At 38.8% G+C, this 17,331-nt stretch overlaps 1 protein-coding gene across 29 annotated transcripts in view; it reads left to right on the plus strand.

Moving 5' to 3' along the window:
* Nucleotides 1-17,331, plus strand: part of UTRN (utrophin) — a 555,518-nt gene that overhangs the window by 476,127 nt on the left and 62,060 nt on the right. For all 29 annotated transcript variants that reach the window (XM_060419779.1, XM_060419784.1, XM_060419780.1 and 26 more), the window contains 3 exons: nt 2,867-2,928; nt 4,568-4,642; nt 12,394-12,595. In XM_060419779.1, the coding sequence (XP_060275762.1) occupies nt 2,867-2,928; nt 4,568-4,642; nt 12,394-12,595 (339 nt within the window). The remainder of the gene's footprint in view (nt 1-2,866; nt 2,929-4,567; nt 4,643-12,393; nt 12,596-17,331) is intronic.

Consider the following 17,331-nt stretch of genomic DNA (forward strand, 5'->3'; position numbering starts at 1 on the left):
CTTTCGTTTGTATTAGGAGTCTTTTAGGTCAGTACTTCTCTTGAATGTGCAGATGAATCACTTGAGATTTTGATGAGATGAAGATTCTGATTCTGTCAAATTAGGAATCTGAGATTTTGTATTTCAATTCAGCATAGGCCCCACTATGAACAGTAAAAAACCTCAGGGCATATAACTTTGGTACTTTTTCCATGGTCTTTGGAATAATTTAGATAGTCAAAGGGTAGAATAATTTGGTTGGTGTTTAGTACCAAAGTTGGAGAAGGCAATGGCACCCCACTCCAGTACTTTTGCCTGGAAAATCCCATGGATGGAGGAGCCTGGTGGGCTGCAGTCCATGGGGCTGCGTAGTCGGACACGACTGAGCGACTTCATTTTCACTTTTCACTTTCATGCATTGGAGAAGGAAATGGCAACCCACTCCAGTATTCTTGCCTGGAGAATCCCAGGGATGGGGGAGCCTGGTGGGCTGCCGTCTATGGGGTCGCACAGAGTTGGACACGACTGAAGCAACTTAGCAGCAGTAGCAGCGGTAGTACCAAAGTATTTGGAGATATTTGCCTTCACACTGGTATCAGGAACCAGGTAGAAGAGTCAGACAACTTTCTAACTCGTCCCAAGACAGACCTTCACATTGAACATATGTTATTTTGTTTGAGATTTTGAAAGTTCTAGGACATTTTACATACCCAATTTCAAATCTAAACTTGAAATTTTTTTCAAAGTAAAGAATGAGTTATTTGGGAGTTCTATTACTTGTGTACAAAAACATTGATTATGTTCTTTTTCCAGTGACATGCCTCACTTCTTGATATATTACTTAGGCTTTAAAAATAATTTCCCTGACATTTGATTGTATGAGTATTTTAATATCACTGTCTCTTGTGTACTGTGAGATTTTATTTAGCCTACTCAACAGTTTTATAAGAACTGAGTGTTATCTAAGAAGTCTTTTGAGTACTATTAAATGTTATTACTCTATTCTGACCTAGATAATGAACAGTAAACTATTTTAAATAAGGCCACTGACCCACTGAATAGCTGTTCACCACATATACACACAAAGAAGGAACCTAATTTAAGTACTGCATTGATCTGTATTACCCTCACCTTATTCCCCCAAACTTCTAATTAGTTTTGGAAGTTACTGAAAAAGAGAAAGTACAAAAACTTGCTTTTAAAGCAAAGGATAAGGATCATGAGAAAAAAACTATTCAATACTTATAAAAAATACTGGCTAACTGGAGGAGGCTGAAAGAAGAAATTAAAATGGCAAAAGAGAAATGCATATGTAAGGAGAGTTGAAGAATCTAGATGTTCATGAAGAGCATGTCAGGGAAGAGAAACTTTTTCTCTACTCTCTTAGGTTCAATTATTGGGAACCTGTGAATTAAGGTGACAAAGGACAAATCTGCAAGAGAAAAGAGTTTATTTATGAATGCAATCTGCATACAGTGATAAGTAACTCAAAAAAGTGGTTGGAATTTAGGGCTTATATACCCAATGCTCTTGGAGAAGGCAATGGCACCCCACTCCAGTACTCTTGCCTGGAAAATCCCATGGATGGAGGAGCCTGGTAGGCTGCAGTCCATGGGGTCACTAAGAGTCGGGCACGACTCAGCGACTTCACTTTCACTTTTCACTTTCATGCATTGGAGAAGGAAATGGCAGCCCACTCCAGTGTTCTTGCCTGGAGAATCCCAGGGATGGGGGAGCCTGGTGGGCTGCCATCTCTGGGGTCACACAGAGTCAGACACGACTGAAGTGACTTAGCAGTAGCAGCAGCATACCCAATGCACTAAGAGAAAAGAATTGGGTAGAGAAAGGCTCTTATGAGAAGACCCAGTAGGTTTCTTTAGGAAACACACGTGTTTCTTGAGAACAAACATGAGATAAGAACGTCTGTGATAGTATTTGTTTGTGCAGGAGTGTGTTTTTCTTTTTTTTTTTTTTTTTGTCATAACCCTGAAACTCTCTTGGAGAGACTCTCTTGGAGAGCCTTGTTTCCCAGAAGATGCTACTTTAAGTCAGATAAAGGAAGCTCTGACAAAGCTTCTTTCTCCATTTGTTGACTCTGAGATGTCTTCAACTTAAGATAATCTTTGTACTAATCTTTGTACTGTAAGGGTGTGAGGTCTGAGTGAATCCTCACAGGAGAGGGCACACTTACAGTGAAGAGCACATTTACATTACAGTGAAGAAGGAAAGGCTTGAGGCTAAAGAGGAGGAAGACTCAGTGGATTGTGTGATGGAGGTGTGATTCACATTTCTCCTCATTTCCCTCTTTGGAAATTTGATTAGGACTCCTAAAGTTAAGCGACTCTTCAGAGCACTTCTGCTCTCAGAGAATTGATCCTGAATGAGAATCTATATCAGCCAGACACGGGTAGAGTTATTTTAGAGCCTACACCTGTCTGGCTACCTCAAGCCTGAGGCTCCAGGGTCTGTGACAGTCACATTTTATACCTAGGTTTTAATCTTTAATTGTAATTCTTTTTGAAACAGATAAAGCATATTTATTCATCTATACCATCATGATATAATTGCTCAAACAAAAATCTAATATCGTTTCACATACTAAGTACTAGGTTGGCCAAAGTGTTCATTCAGGTTTCCATAAGATGTTACAGAAACACCCAGATGAGCTTTTTGGCCAGAATAATAATAACTGGGCCACATAATAACTGGAAAAACCCAAACAAGCTTTTTGGCCAAAACATTAATAAGCCTAAGTGATTTATCAAGGGGATAATTTTGTATGCATCCTTAAAAATTTGAATAAGAATTCGGTTTGCCTATTTTCTGTGTGGCAATTACTATTTTATACAGTCTTTTATTTAAATGTATTATTATTTTTTTTTCCTAGTCATCAAACACAGACAACCTGTTGGGATCATCCTAAAATGACTGAACTCTTTCAATCCCTTGGTGAGTGTTATTTTAGTTAATAGTAATTAATTGACTTCAACAACTGAGAATTGTATTTCTTAAATGGACTCTAGTCACCAGTTTTCCTTACATGGCATATTATGTTTAAAGGACCTTGTCACGGGCATGTGAAAGCAGTTGAATTTCTAAGGGCAAAGCAGTAAACAGATTTTACTTTTCTTAAGAGAACATATGGTTCACAATAGCGTGAACTCAAGAAGGCTGATTTTAAAAGACATATAATTGGTTTTACCTCCCTCATATTGTATCATCTTAAGCTTCAGCTTTGCGTGAAAATAAAAACAAGAGAGTACAGCAGCCCGTAATCCACTGCTTCATATTTACTTTTTGCTCACTGTTTATTTATTAAATATTATTAAATTAGCTTGTCTAATTTTTTGTCTAAGTAGTCATTAAAAGCTAAATTCACTTTAATAAAAATGCATGAGGACACGTGAGATGAGAATCCTAGCATAGTAGATTTCTAGGAGAATATGGCTGTGAGCTGATTATTATTACTGCTTCTCTTAGGTCGTTCCAGTGGCTTTGAAAGAGTTTTCTTACAGGGGATCTAAAGTGCCACTGGAGAAGGGGAGTGGCACCCCAAGGCTCTCATTTGCGCTGCCATTTCAGCAAGGAGGGGGCACTCCTTTTATCTCTTTCTATATCAGGCTTCTGTGTGAGCTTTCTCTTGGATGAGTGAGGACAGTTACAAAGGTCGAACAGACAAAAGACAAACCACTGGATTGTTTTAGTTTGTAAAATGAGCACGCCGATGTTAAGAATTAAAGACTAACTCTTCTAATCTCGCTTATGAATACTCTGTCTTTAGGAGACAAAGAAAGAAATTCCAGTGTCTTTTTTTCTCAACTTGATGCTAAATCTTTCAGGTTTTTTTAAATTAAGATAATATATAACATCACGTTAGTTTCAGGTGTACAGCATAATGATTTGATATTTGTGTATACTGTGAAATGATCACCATGATAAGTCTAGTTAACATCCATCATCAAACATAGTTACATAATTCTTTTTCTTGTGATAAGAATTTATAAGATCTATTCATTAGCAACTTTTGAATAGGCAATATGGTATTATTAACTGGAGTTAAGCTATCATTCCTAAAGACTTGAATATTGATTATTGTATAATTTTAACCAGATTGATTAAAGGGTGGAAGAAGCAAATAGAACAGGACAGAAGGTGCATAGAAATAAGACTAGCTTTGCAAGTAGTGAGACGGACAGCCTCGGTGGCACAAAAATGATTGTCCTTGTGGGGAAATGCCCTGGAAGAGAATCCCTCTGAGCAGTAGAGAAGGCAGCCTATGGTGTGATGTATTTATTAAGTCATGGAAAGTCAACAGGCCATGTTTCCCTTTCCTCATTTCCCTCCTTTTCCTGTTTGAAAACGCTTTCTTGAGATCCATATAGCATTGCTTTGGAAAGTATCTCACCATGGTGCTAATGAACATTTAATTATTTTCTTATAAACACTGTGGATTGTAGGAAAAGACCTTTTCATGTGAAAAGACATAATAATTTTCCATCATTGAAGTGAACAGATATATTCTTGCCATTCAGTGTAAGTTAAACAATCTTAAGCACGCTTTTTGAATGTGTTCCATTTTCCATTTCAGCTGACCTGAATAACGTACGTTTCTCTGCCTACCGTACAGCCATCAAAATCCGAAGACTCCAAAAAGCACTATGTTGTGAGTTTATTCTGCCAGAGTTAATCACTCTGTTGTTTGGATTGCCTTTCTTGTTTTTTTTTTTTTTTTTTAAGACAAAGATAAATGAAGAGGGTGATATGTTTGTCGAGTTGATCTGATTTTCAGTGTACCTCACTCAAGGAGTTGGCTGTGTTTCTGTGAATGCTCCATTATTCACCCCATCAGCAAGGATGCAGTAGTAAAACAAATGAACATATGCCATTCTCAGTTGGAGAACAAAATTAACCAAAATACAGGAGTCACATAAAAAGCTTTTTCAAAAATTATGCTGCCACCCAATTTAAAAGGATTAAATCAAGGAATTGAAGTAGTAGATCATTGCCTTTTTAGTACTTTGTATTCATCTGTAAGATTCACTTCGAGCATAGGATTCAAAACAGTTTAATTCAGAGCAATCACATAATAAAGAAATACTGAAAAATTATATTCCTGATCCAAATTTGAATTGACCATTGTTGTCGTTCAGTCACTAAGTCCTGTCTGACTCTTTGTGACCCCAGGGACTGCAGCATGCCAGGCTTCCCTGTCCTTCACCATCTCCCAGAGTTTGCTCAGATTCATGTTCATTGAGTCAGCGATGCTATCTAATGATCTCATCCTCTGCCACCCCCTTCTTTTGCCTTCAGTCTTTACCAGCATCAGGGTCTTTTCCAGTGAGTCAGCTCTTCACATCAGGTGGCCGAAGTATTAGAGCTTCAGCTTTAGTTCTTCCCATGAATATTCAGGGTTGATTTCCTTTAGGATTGACTGGTTTGATCTCCTTCTGTCCAAGGGGCTCTCAAGAGTCTTCTCTAGCACCACAATTATGTGTTCATTTAAAGCTCTGTGTTCATGTAACACAGTGTCTTGAGACACTTAATATTATCAATACGAACTTTAACCTGTAGAGAGTATGTTCATAATGGTAGTCTATGATAGTTTTGGGTTTCCCTTGTAGCTCAGTTGGTAAAGAATCTGCCTGCAGTGCAGGAGACCCAGGTTCGATCCCTGAGTTGGGAAGATCCCCTGGAGAAGGAAATGGCAACTCACTCCAGTATCCTTGTCTGGAAAATCTCATGGACAGAGAAGGCTGGTAGGCTGCAATCCATGGGGTCGTAAAGAGTCAGCCACGACTAAGTGACTAACACACCTACATGATAGTTTTACTAAAGGATTAGTCCTTCTCCCATAACCTAAATTTAAGTATCTATATGAATGCTTTGCAACAGAGTGTAGATTCATGCTATTTGGATTCTATCTGTAGCTTCTATTCTATAGCTTTAATGATTGAGTCTACTAAAAGAACTTTTAGGCCTTATCAGGTAGTTGTTATTGAAAGTGACATGTGCCTTTATGTTTATAACAGCACAACTTGAATAATTCCAAATATTCTTGTTGCTACCTTTTGTTAACAGTTGTTGTATGCCTAGGCCATTCAGTGAAGCTTTGCAGATTACCCTTAGAAATGATATATTAAGGTTAAAAATCTGCTAGGTCAGTAGAAATTAAAAGTACAGTTTAAGCTGGTTATGTGAGGAGAGTTGAGGAAAGAGACGTGAAAATATAGCAAGGCAAAGCTTTAGAATAAGAAACACTTAAGCTATGTTTGGGCTTCCCTGGTGGCTCAGCTGGTAAAGAACGTACCTGCCAATGCAGGATATGCAAGAGATGTAGTTTCAGTCCCTGGGTTGGGAAGATCTCCTGGAGAAGAAAATGGCAATGCAGTCCAGTATCCTTGCCTAGAAAATCCCATGAACAGAGGAGTCTGGCGAGCTATAGTCCATGGGTCACAAAGAGTTGGACCCAACTGAGCGACTAATGTGGTGGAAGCTACATGTGGAAGAGCTGTCTGAAGGGCTGAAAAAACCTCCAAGTGAGGCGACGGGTAAGAGGCTGACATGGCCTGGAAGCCCATCGTCCTTGGAGTGCGAAAGATGATTGGCAGATAGCAGCAGTCACAGCAAGGATGGCAGAATGGCCAGTTCCCAAATAGAAAGCCTGCACACTCTGGCTGGTGGTCTGTATGTTCAGCAGGAAGGGAATAGGAAGTGAATGGAGAGCACACAGAAGGGATTTTAGGGAGCTCCGTTGGGCCAGGGTGCCAACAGTTTTGAAAGAGGCTCAGCTGCAGGTCTGCTGTCCAGCTGACAGACCTGGAGGGACTTCTCAGGCCGGATGAGCTGTAGAATGAGGACAGATGCCTCAGCCACAACAATACTGCAGTGGGCAGCCTTTCCCTTCTCCAGGGGATCTTTCCAACCCAGGGATTGAACCCAGGTCTCCCGCATTGCAGGCGGATTCTTTACCTTCTGAGCCACAAGGGAAGCCAGGGGATCTTCCTGACCCAGGAATTGAACCAGGGTCTCCTGCATTGCAGGCTGATTCTTTACCAACTGAGCTATCAGGGAACCCTCTCCATTGACAGGAGATGGCTATGTATCACTGTGAACACGGGTACAGTTTTCAGTAATACTTGTGGGCAGATAAACAGATTAAACACATTTACTTGTTTTCTTCTGTGGGTTCTCTGAGTCCTAAAGAAAAAACTCTCTCCTTCAACTCATCTGTTCAAACTGGAGAGGAGCAGAAGATACATGCTTCCCACCTCTAAACTAAATGACCTTTAGTGACACTCACTTAAAAATGGGCTGGGTTGTTTTTGATTGCAAACGTTCGAGGTGATGTCCTCAGGGCCACCTGGCCGCCACTTTCTCAGCTGTCTCTGCCTCCATTGAGCTCCTAGTGGGGCCTTGACACCCCTAGTCCAGTTCACCTGTTTATGATTAATCTGCTGCTTCCTCTCCCATCTTTTCTGTTTACTCTAAATGCCTTGACCCTTCCTCTGCAATCGTTTGCAACCCTTTATTCCCTTCCAAGGCTGTTAAAAATTTACTTCTTTTGGAAACATTTACAAGCTAATCCCACCTGCCTCCAGCTTTTCCAGAACTTTATGATGGTCTGTAACGACTTTCTCTCCCATCGAGCGCCCGTCGCGTGCCTTTGTGTGACAGATAATGTGAGGAGGATTGCACCGTCTGCATCAACACCTGCTTTGAGTCAACAGTTGTCTCTCATTCTGTGTAAATCTCTGCCCAGCATAGTGTCCTCACAAAGAGGGCGTATTGTTGTTGTTACCATTGTTCTTTCATCTATTGGGCTCCAAGATTGGGCAGGGGATAAAACAATAGAGACTTGGTTCCCACACTCAAGGAATGTAAATTCAGACACAACAGGTCTTGCTGCCCGCCGCATGGAACGGCCTTTACCTTGGCCAGTCTCTCCATCCTCCTCATTCATCATGGCCCACTGTAGACTCTTGCAGTTCGAGTGGATGCTGAAAGGGCAAGCTCTGTTTTCTGCTCCTCCTGCCTGAAGAGCTCATTCTCTTTTTTTTAGGTCCTAGTTTAACTGTCACGCATCTCTAACCAGGCTTTCTTGGCTGCTGTACTCCAAATTAGGTCACCCCTGATTTTGCATCTCATAGATCCAGTTCTTTCCTAATGTGACACTTGTTTGTTCTTCAGGCTCTCACAGTGTTATATTTGATGTTTAGATATTTTCTTTATAGATTGAGGTACTATAGAATGCTTTCTGTTTTGCATAAGTTAGGAGATAGAGCAACTCATGGATGTATGTGTTAGGCGATATCTAAAATCAAAGTACCAAGGGAACAGAGGACAAGTAAGAGCTCAGGTGAAAGATGATGAAATCTGAGTGCTGGAGGGGAGATGAGAACACAGATTTTTGAGGAGGTGGGAGAACTAAGGACTGGGGGATTTGGTACTTGATAGACTGCAGAGAGTGAAAAGAAAGTGTTAGGGTATCTCAGGAGTTACAGACTGATGATCTATGGATGGTAGTAACAGCCTTGTTTGGAGAAGGCGATGGCACCCCACTCCAGTACTCTTGCCTGGAAAATCCCATGGGTGGAGGAGCCTGGTGGGCTGCAGTCCATGGGGTCGCTAAGAGTTGGACACAACTGAGCGACTTCACTTTCACTTTTCACTTTCATGCATTGGAGAAGGAAATGGCAACCCACTCCAGTGTTCTTGCCTGGAGAATCTCAGGGATGGGGGAGCCTGGTGGGCTGCCATCTATGGGGTCACCCAGAGTCAGACATGACTGAAGCACTTAGCAGCAGCAGCAGCAGCAGCAACAGCCTTGTTGTTCAGTCACTAAATAGTGTCATGTCTAACTCTTTGCAACCCCATGGATTGTAGCATGGCAGACTCCTCTGTCCTCCACTATCTCCCAGAGTTTGCTCAAATTCATGTCCATTAAGTCAGTGATCCTGTCTAACCATCTCTGGATGTCTATGTCATGAAAAGGCAAGACCTTTATTTGTGCGTATTAAGGTGGAGATTCCTGGAAGAAGACAGTATAGCTCTGATTGGGAACAAAGCAGTAGGAATGTGAATTGGATATTCAAGCAGGAGATGAGAAAGAGAATCTAGAGTCTTCCAGAGAGAAGTAGTAACTGCAGGAATGGAATTGAATGAGAGCATCAGACTTATAGAGGGAAAGGGCAGACATGAGACCTTGAGCACCACTACACTTCTGAGATGTCTGGGGAAGAGGAGCTAGGAAGGATGCTGTGAAGGGATGGTTAAACATTTCAAGAGGAGGAGAGTCGCAGAAGCCCAAGGTCAGATGCTAAACAGTGTGTGTTTTTGCAAAACCGAAGAAAGGTGATCCAATTCCATTCAACCCCCTTTGCTTCATTGTGGGTTTAAAGAAAAGCCTTAAAGTTGGTAGAAAATGATTCTTCTGTTTATTTCATTTGCTGCATGACTGATTTGTCTCTCTTTGAAAAGAGAAAATCATCATTTTCTGTGATTTAAATGTAGTCTGTCGTTTACGATACCTAAATGTGACACACTTCAGGGAGATGTCTTCCTGGCTTAGGCACTAAGGTAAAGTGTCAGAATAAATCACTAAAAATTGAAGACATGGTAGTCTGTGGGATGTGGCAAACCACTGTCACAGCTACAAAGTGTATCACAAAGGAGGCTTTTCTAGAAGAAATTCAAGGACAACCTGATCCAGGAAATGGTCTTTTTGGAATTTGGGCTTTTGTCACTTCATGTCATGTGGGAATGTAATAGCAGTGCTGTGTTGCTGGCAGAATTCATGTTGGAATTCAGAAAACTTAGAACATTTTGGCAGTATTTGAATATGTTTCTCTGTATCTGTGTGGAATTATAGTTCTATGGCTCTGTCATTTATTATGCACTTCTCTTTGTCAAGCACTGTGAGGAACAAATTTGAATTTTACTCCTGTCCTCTTCAAGGTTATAATTGAAAATAGTGTACAGTGCCAAGAAATGGGGTAAAAATGACGATGAAAATTCTAGATGGTTCTTTATGTTTTTGTCTGACACCGTCTAGCATGCATGTGACACTTATACAGGTTACTTTTGTAATTAGCTGAAATTTTACTATCTGAAGGAAATAGATTCATCTGTTATCTAGATGTGTGTGTTTTATATTCTCTCTTTCTCTCTGTTGAAAGAAATGACTTCTCTGTTGATTTAGAAATCATTTTAATCTGTACAATTTTAAAGCAGTTCTTTTCCACTGTAGATAGCTTAGGGAAAAATCATTCTATGGTGTTTCATAAATGTCTTTAAAAGTTCAAAAGTAGTGGTTATTCATTGGTTAAAAACAAAAATACAAAGGAAGCTATTTGTTTATTTTATTAAACTGTCAACATAGGTCATATTTTTGAGGGAACAGTTTTGTATCATGCAAAAAGAAAATTGTTTACATATAAAAAAAAGTTTTCTGAAGCTTATTTTTTTAACATTAAAAAGTTAAGTATGGCAATAGGGGAAGAATTTTATAATGCAGTAGTTTCCCTGAGCAAACCTTAAGTTCACATGGGTTCTGTAACTTTCCAAACCTACAGGTTTATATTTAGACATTGTCTGCATACTTAATAAATGTATAGATATGTGGTAGTTTGATAATCTAACATGTTTTCCTGTTTTCAGTTAGCTAATGATTGACTCAAAGTGAATTAAAAGAAAAGATTATGTAAAGTTCTTCTATTTGTCCAAACTCTTCTTCTTGGCCTTGGAGGGCCTCCCCTGGGCCAACATGGCCCGCCCCTCTGTGTGTCTGCCTCACAGTAACCATATGCCACCCAGTGTGTGGCCACACACCATCCATATTGCCATCATCATTTTTTGGAACTGCCTAGACTTCTTTGAATTCTTGTTTTTTCTCAAGCAATTTTCTCTTTCTGGAATTCTTTCCTTGCTTTACATGGATCTCTTGTATCTTATCTATTGTTTAAGGTCCATTTCAAATCCCATCTTCCCAGGGGGCCTTTTCTAGGCTGCTTCTACTCCCCTAGCAGTAATAGCTCTCATGGAAATTGATGTCTTCTCTTAGGGCATTTTCAGAAAAGTTATCGGAATGCTTATCCTGCTTCTCAGACTGGTGATCTTTGAGAGCAGGGCTCTTCTACTTTCTCCTCTGTGCCCACCCTGCATGCTCTAGCACCAGCCATGCCCATGTAGAGGTTCTGTCCGTGAAGAATAGGCAGTGGAAGCAAATACATGAAGAGTCATGGCTGGGGGTCCTGGCCCGTGAACCTCTTTTACCCCTACCTAGTTACAAGTTACGTATTTGCCAAAGTTTCATGGAAAGAAAACCAGGTTGGGGCCAGATTTTGAGGGCCTTATAAACTAGGCTTGGGCTTCCCAGGTGGTGCTAGTGATAAAGAACCCACTTGCCAACGAAGGAGACATAAGAGACATGGGTTTGATTCCTGGGTTGGGAAGATCTCCAGGAGGAGGGCAGAGCAACCCACTGCAGTATTTTTGCCTGGAGAGTCCCATGGACAGAAGAGTCTGGCAGGCTACTGTCCATAGGATTGCAAAGAATTGGACAAAACTGAAGTGACTTAGAACATAGATAAGGCTTGACTCAGTAGGCAGTAGAGAGCTATTATTTTTCTACAGAACCTGTTTTAGGAACTAAATATCTTCAGTGAACTTTGTATTTAATGATGTGCATGTGGAGAAACTATTTAAGAATGATCAGTTTCACAGTGATATAAAGAATGAATGGGAGAGTGGTGAGTGGGTTGTTTTCAGGAGTTTGAAAAAGAGGTGTGTCATATTCTAGATGTTCTACCATAAGGAATAGAGCTTCCCAGGTGGTACTGTGGTAAAGAATCCACCTGCCAATGCAGGAGATGCAAGAGACTCAGTTTAGATCTCTGGGTCAGGAAGATCTCTGTATCTGTTATGGTTAGGAAATGGCAATCCGTTCCAGTATTCTTGCCTAGAAAATGCCATGGGTAGAGAGGCCTGGTGGGTCACAAAGAGTCAGACACGACTGAGTGTACACATACACACACACACTCACACACACACACACCCCCCATAAGGAATAGACTTAGAGATTTACGCTTTCCTACATTCAAAAGTACAAAGAGGCTGAAGAGAGGAAAACCAGAAAAATAAACTAGGATATAGAATATTCTATAGAGTGAAAAATGAGGTCATATTGAGAAGTGACAAGAGCATAGATTCAAAAGTGTGAATGTAAGAGATGTGGATAAAAGAAGAGTTTAGAGATGTAAGAATGGAAATGCTATTTTTTTTTTAAGTTGAAATTAGCTAAAAAGGATAGATTCTTAAATTGAAGAATCAAGCTAAAAACTCAAGACGAAGTAACTTTGTTTCAATGTTGTTCTGTAATGTAGTGACTGTACATATTCCTTTTTTTCACCTGATTAGTGGATCTCTTAGAGTTGAATACAACAAATGAAGTTTTCGAACAGCACAAACTGAACCAAAATGATCAGCTTCTTAGTGTTCCAGATGTCATCAACTGTCTGACAACAACTTATGATGGCCTTGAGCAAATGCATAAGAACCTAGTCAACGTTCCTCTCTGCGTGGATATGTGTCTCAACTGGCTACTCAATGTATATGATACGTAAGTTTGCATTTTTCCCATTAAAATATAATCATTGGATGAAATTTTTTGATGATGTAAAATATCTGAATTTTTGTAACTGAATTTTTAAGAAAGTACTTCCAAAGTACTTTTCCCAGTGGAAATATTTATGTTAATTGCTGAGAAGGAATGACTTTCTAAACATTGAGTTCTTAACAAACAATGGAACAAAAGAGAATGTCCCTTTATGATTTTAAGATCTTACTTCAGTTTATAAAGACTGTCAAATTTGTAGTGTTTTTAGTCTCCATGCTAGAGGAAGCCTAATGAAAAAAGTCTGATTTCCTTCCTCAGTTTTTTATAGTATTTTTTCAAAAGAAAAAATTTAATATGTATTGTTTTGAGTTTACAAATTTATTGGTTCATAATAATCCACTCTGCATTTTTTTTGTATGACTACTTAAGAGCAATTTGGATGGCAGTTATAAGGATTTAATTTCTCTTTTGGTATTGGCTTTATTTATTGCAATTGTGGTTATGTGTATATATTGTATTTTAAATAACTTATGCTTTAGGCTACTCTAATATCTACAATTTAATTAGATACTCAGTGTTACATAGAGAGCACTCCCTACTTCCAGCATGACTCATTTGCCATTAATTTGACTTTCTTGAATGTGACAATGCATTTGTGAAATAATCAATTCTAGAAAGCCCTGCTGTGGGCTGACATTAGGAATTATTCATTCTTCTGATAGGGGGTTAAAGTATGCAAAGATGAAATAAGAAAATTAGAACTTTTGTTTTTCTCTCAGACTCTGAAAGTTATTTTCTGTTAATTAGCTATATGAAAATTTGTGCTTGTCAGTTTTTTATTTGATTTAGAGTGATAGAAATAGACGATAGTTCATAAATACAAGCAGCTGATTGATTCTGTATAAGAAGTAAATGATAGTTACAATAGCTTTCAGGATGATTTAATTAAAATTTCATTTATTCTTTTGGTTAGAAAAATCTTTTATCTTCCATTACTTATGAATATCATAACAAAGCCTTTTGTAATAATCAAATAGCCATTGTGTGGTTGAGAGCTCTTAAGAAACTCACTGAAGAACAGATAGCATGAATCTCCATTACCATGATGAACATGGGCTTTGCTATCTGCTTGTCTAATACATTTTAATACATTTCATTTTGACTCCAATTTTTATACTTCTAGGATAAAACATGACTGTTAGCATTAATTCACTGTTAAGTTGATCTTCAATTTTTTTTTTATTTTTTTTATTTTTTAAGCTTTATTTTTTTTTTATTTTTTAAATTTTAAAATCTTAACCTGTAAGACGTTTTCTGTAGTAAATTCACTAAAATAACAGATCAATTAGGTGTTTTATCTACAAAGCTTATCACTTAATTTTATGTTTCAGAAAGCTATAGTTAAGAACTTCATTAGCTCTATGGTGTATGGTAGATGTGTGCCTTTCGATCTATATTGTAAGGAAGAACTGAAGAAGATGTTAAATTGCCCTCCTTCTTTCAGCATTATCTGTGACTCTAACACACTATGTTAGTCAGCTTGGGCTGCCGTAACGAAGTATCACAGCACAGCCTAGGTAGCTTAAACAACAGAAATTTATTTCTCACAGTGCTGCAGGCTGAAAGTCCAAACTCACGCTGTCAGCAGGGCTGATTTCTTCTGAAGCCTCTTTCCTTGGCTTTTAAATGGCTGTCTTCTCCTTGTGTCCCACATGGTTTTGCTTCTGTGTGTGTCTGTGTCCTAATGTTCTTTAAGAACTCTAATCATAGTGGATTAGAGCCCACCCTATATGCTTTATTTTAACTTAACTGCAAATTTTAAGACTCTCCATATTTAGTTGCATCTTGAGGTACTGGGAGTTAGGACTGCACCATATCAGTTTTAGGGGAATGTAGCTCAGCCTATAACATGTACATATGCTGTTTTCACTGGACTGCCCAGAAGGAATAGTGCCACTTAGTTGGGAAGGAAGCAGTGTGTGAAGTGTTGTGAATCATATTCCAGGGACTTAAATTTTGGCATATTACCACTTTCTACCATCAAATGTGAACCCACGAGAAATGCAACACAGAGATAAGTGTTTCTTATTTAGAAAGACAGTATTTTGAAATTCTCCTTTTTAAAAGAAAAGAGCTTTTAGGATTTATCCCCTTTCCATGCCAAAGAGAGTCCTTGACTCTTGAGAATCCCTCGGACAGCAAGGAGATCAAACCAGTCAATCCTAAAGAAAATCAACCCTGAATATTCCCTGGAAGGACTGATATTGAGACTGAAGCTCCAGTACTTTGGCCACCTGATGTGAAGAGCTGACTCATGGGGAAAGACCCTGATGCTGAAAAAGATTGAAGGCAGGAAGAGAAGAGGGTGACAGAGGATGAGATGGTTGGATGGCATCACTGACTCAATGGGCATGAGTTTGAGCAAACTCCAGGAGACATTAAAGAGATGGGCATGACTAAACTACTGAACAACAGCAGCATGCCAAAGAAACTGCAACAACCATGCTGGATAGAGCAGTGGCCGTTCAGCTGAGTTTTCCATTTTGAAGAGAAACGCCGCTAATTCACCTAAGGAAAAAAGAGTTACTCCTCTGATGGTAGTCTCAGATGGCCAGAGTTAATTATCCAAATTTCTGTAGCAACTATGACTTATTCATTTATCTAAATAAGAGATATTGGGTTTCCTTTGTGGCTCAGCTGGTAAAAAATCCTCCTGCAATACTGAAGACCTAGATTCAATCCCTGGATTGCGAAGATCCCCTGAAGAAGGGAAAGGCTACCCACTGCAGTATTCTGGCCTGGAGAATTCCATGGACTGTATAGGCCATGGGGTCATAAAAAGTCAGACATGAGTAAGTGACTTTCACTTCACTTCAAACAAGAGTTATTAGCTGTTTTCAAGTCATTAGTTTCCTTTGAGAAACTGATAAAACTGTGACCTACTGCATCCAATGCACCAGGATATTGTGGACCCCTAAAAAGTCTCTGAACCTTGGAAATGGTATCATGACCAAGCTCTTCTCTTCATTCAGTTAATCTGACATTCAGCTATTAACTATGGATATATATATATAACTGCATTGCTTTGTGTAGCATGTTGCAACAAGACCTTGTATTTTCAGCTCTTGAAATATATTCAACCAGCTCTTGAAATAACAAATGATGCACACACAGAAGGTCCTAGAATTCTGGAAGCAGAAGGACTTCAAGGATCTTCCATTCTGTCCTCGTTTTACTGATTGAGAAACTGACCCAATGAGATAAGATAATTTATCCACAGCTACCTACTGTATATTAGTGGTAGGTATGTAACTAGTATCCAGGTTTTTTGATGATCACTTGATTTTTCCTACTATACTGCCATATCTAAGAAAAATGGGACTTTATAAATTATATTGTTTGCTGTTTCTTTCAGCTTTTAACATGTGCCACCTTCTAATATTCTAAATTGTCTGGAAAAAAAGTCTATTTTCTTCTGTTGTGGAGGATAAGAATTCAAATTTTAGGTTCTGGTTGCTTTACAACTTGGCAACCACTTAATTTTTGGCATCTCAATTTTTCAGATGAAAAACAGATAAAATTGTCTGCTCTGCTTCTCATACGTAAGTGATTGTGAAGGGCAAATGATCTAATATATTTAGAAAGTACCTTATAAACTATAAAGATAAGATTGATTCCATTTATGTGTTCACAGCCTCACTCAGTCTTGATCTTTCTGGGCTAAAAAGTCTTAATTCCACAATCTTCCTTTTAAATTTAATGGAAATCGAATTCATTTAAATAAAGATTTAAAGCAGTAGTCTGGATTATTTGGTTTAAATATTTTTGTCCCTGCAGAAAATATTAATCTCATTTGATGCATTGTTAAGTCATTTTCCCCACTATCCAAGGTGGATATAATTTTATTTATAAGGTATAATATATATCTTTCTGGTTGAATTAATTTCAGGAGAATTTATGAAAACTATAAGGGAACTAAATACTGAAATATAGGGTTATGTTACTCACTGAAAAATTTTATTGTCTCCCTATTCTCTTTCAAATTCTGCAACATATTTAATATTAAAGCCCTCTATCATCTGGCTCCATATAACCTCGGCAACATTGTCAGTCATTTACCCTTGATGCAAGTTCTTGCTGTACCTGATGAATCTTGACTTTAGTGCTTAAATCCCTTTCCTCTGTCCCCTTGTCTGGGCTTTTCCTATGATAATTTGCTTTCTCCTAGTCAGGGTAGCTCAGCCATGTCATGTCTTCAATGTTGATTTTAGACTTATCCTCTCTATCAAATGTTGTGAGGCTAATATACTTAGGCTAAACACCAATCATTAAGGACTAGTCAGCCACAGTGATCTTGTATTTGATTATTTCCATGCACAAGATTGGTCTTGTATTTCCTGATGATTCTCTAGCTGTTTTCTTGTCTCACCTGTCCAGCTAGTCATGGGTAGGAATCGGATCTTACACTTATGGTACACAGAACAATGCTGGGATCTCAGTAAGCCTTCATAATCATTGATGGTACAATGAATGGATGATTGACATTTTCAATAGTCTCCTTATGGTGATCCTTTGTTGTCCTGTCACCATAGACTGGAGGTCAGCCTCCAATATGTATGAGTTTGATCTTTTTTTTCCACTTAAGGGCTTACTTTGTTCTTAGCCACATTCATGTGCTAGTCCATTTGCACAGCATTTTGTTATTTTCTGCAAGTCTATTGTCCAGAGAATATAATTTC

Source organism: Ovis aries, chromosome 8 (assembly GCF_016772045.2).
Source record: "Ovis aries strain OAR_USU_Benz2616 breed Rambouillet chromosome 8, ARS-UI_Ramb_v3.0, whole genome shotgun sequence".
Taxonomy (NCBI): Eukaryota; Metazoa; Chordata; class Mammalia; order Artiodactyla; family Bovidae; genus Ovis; species Ovis aries.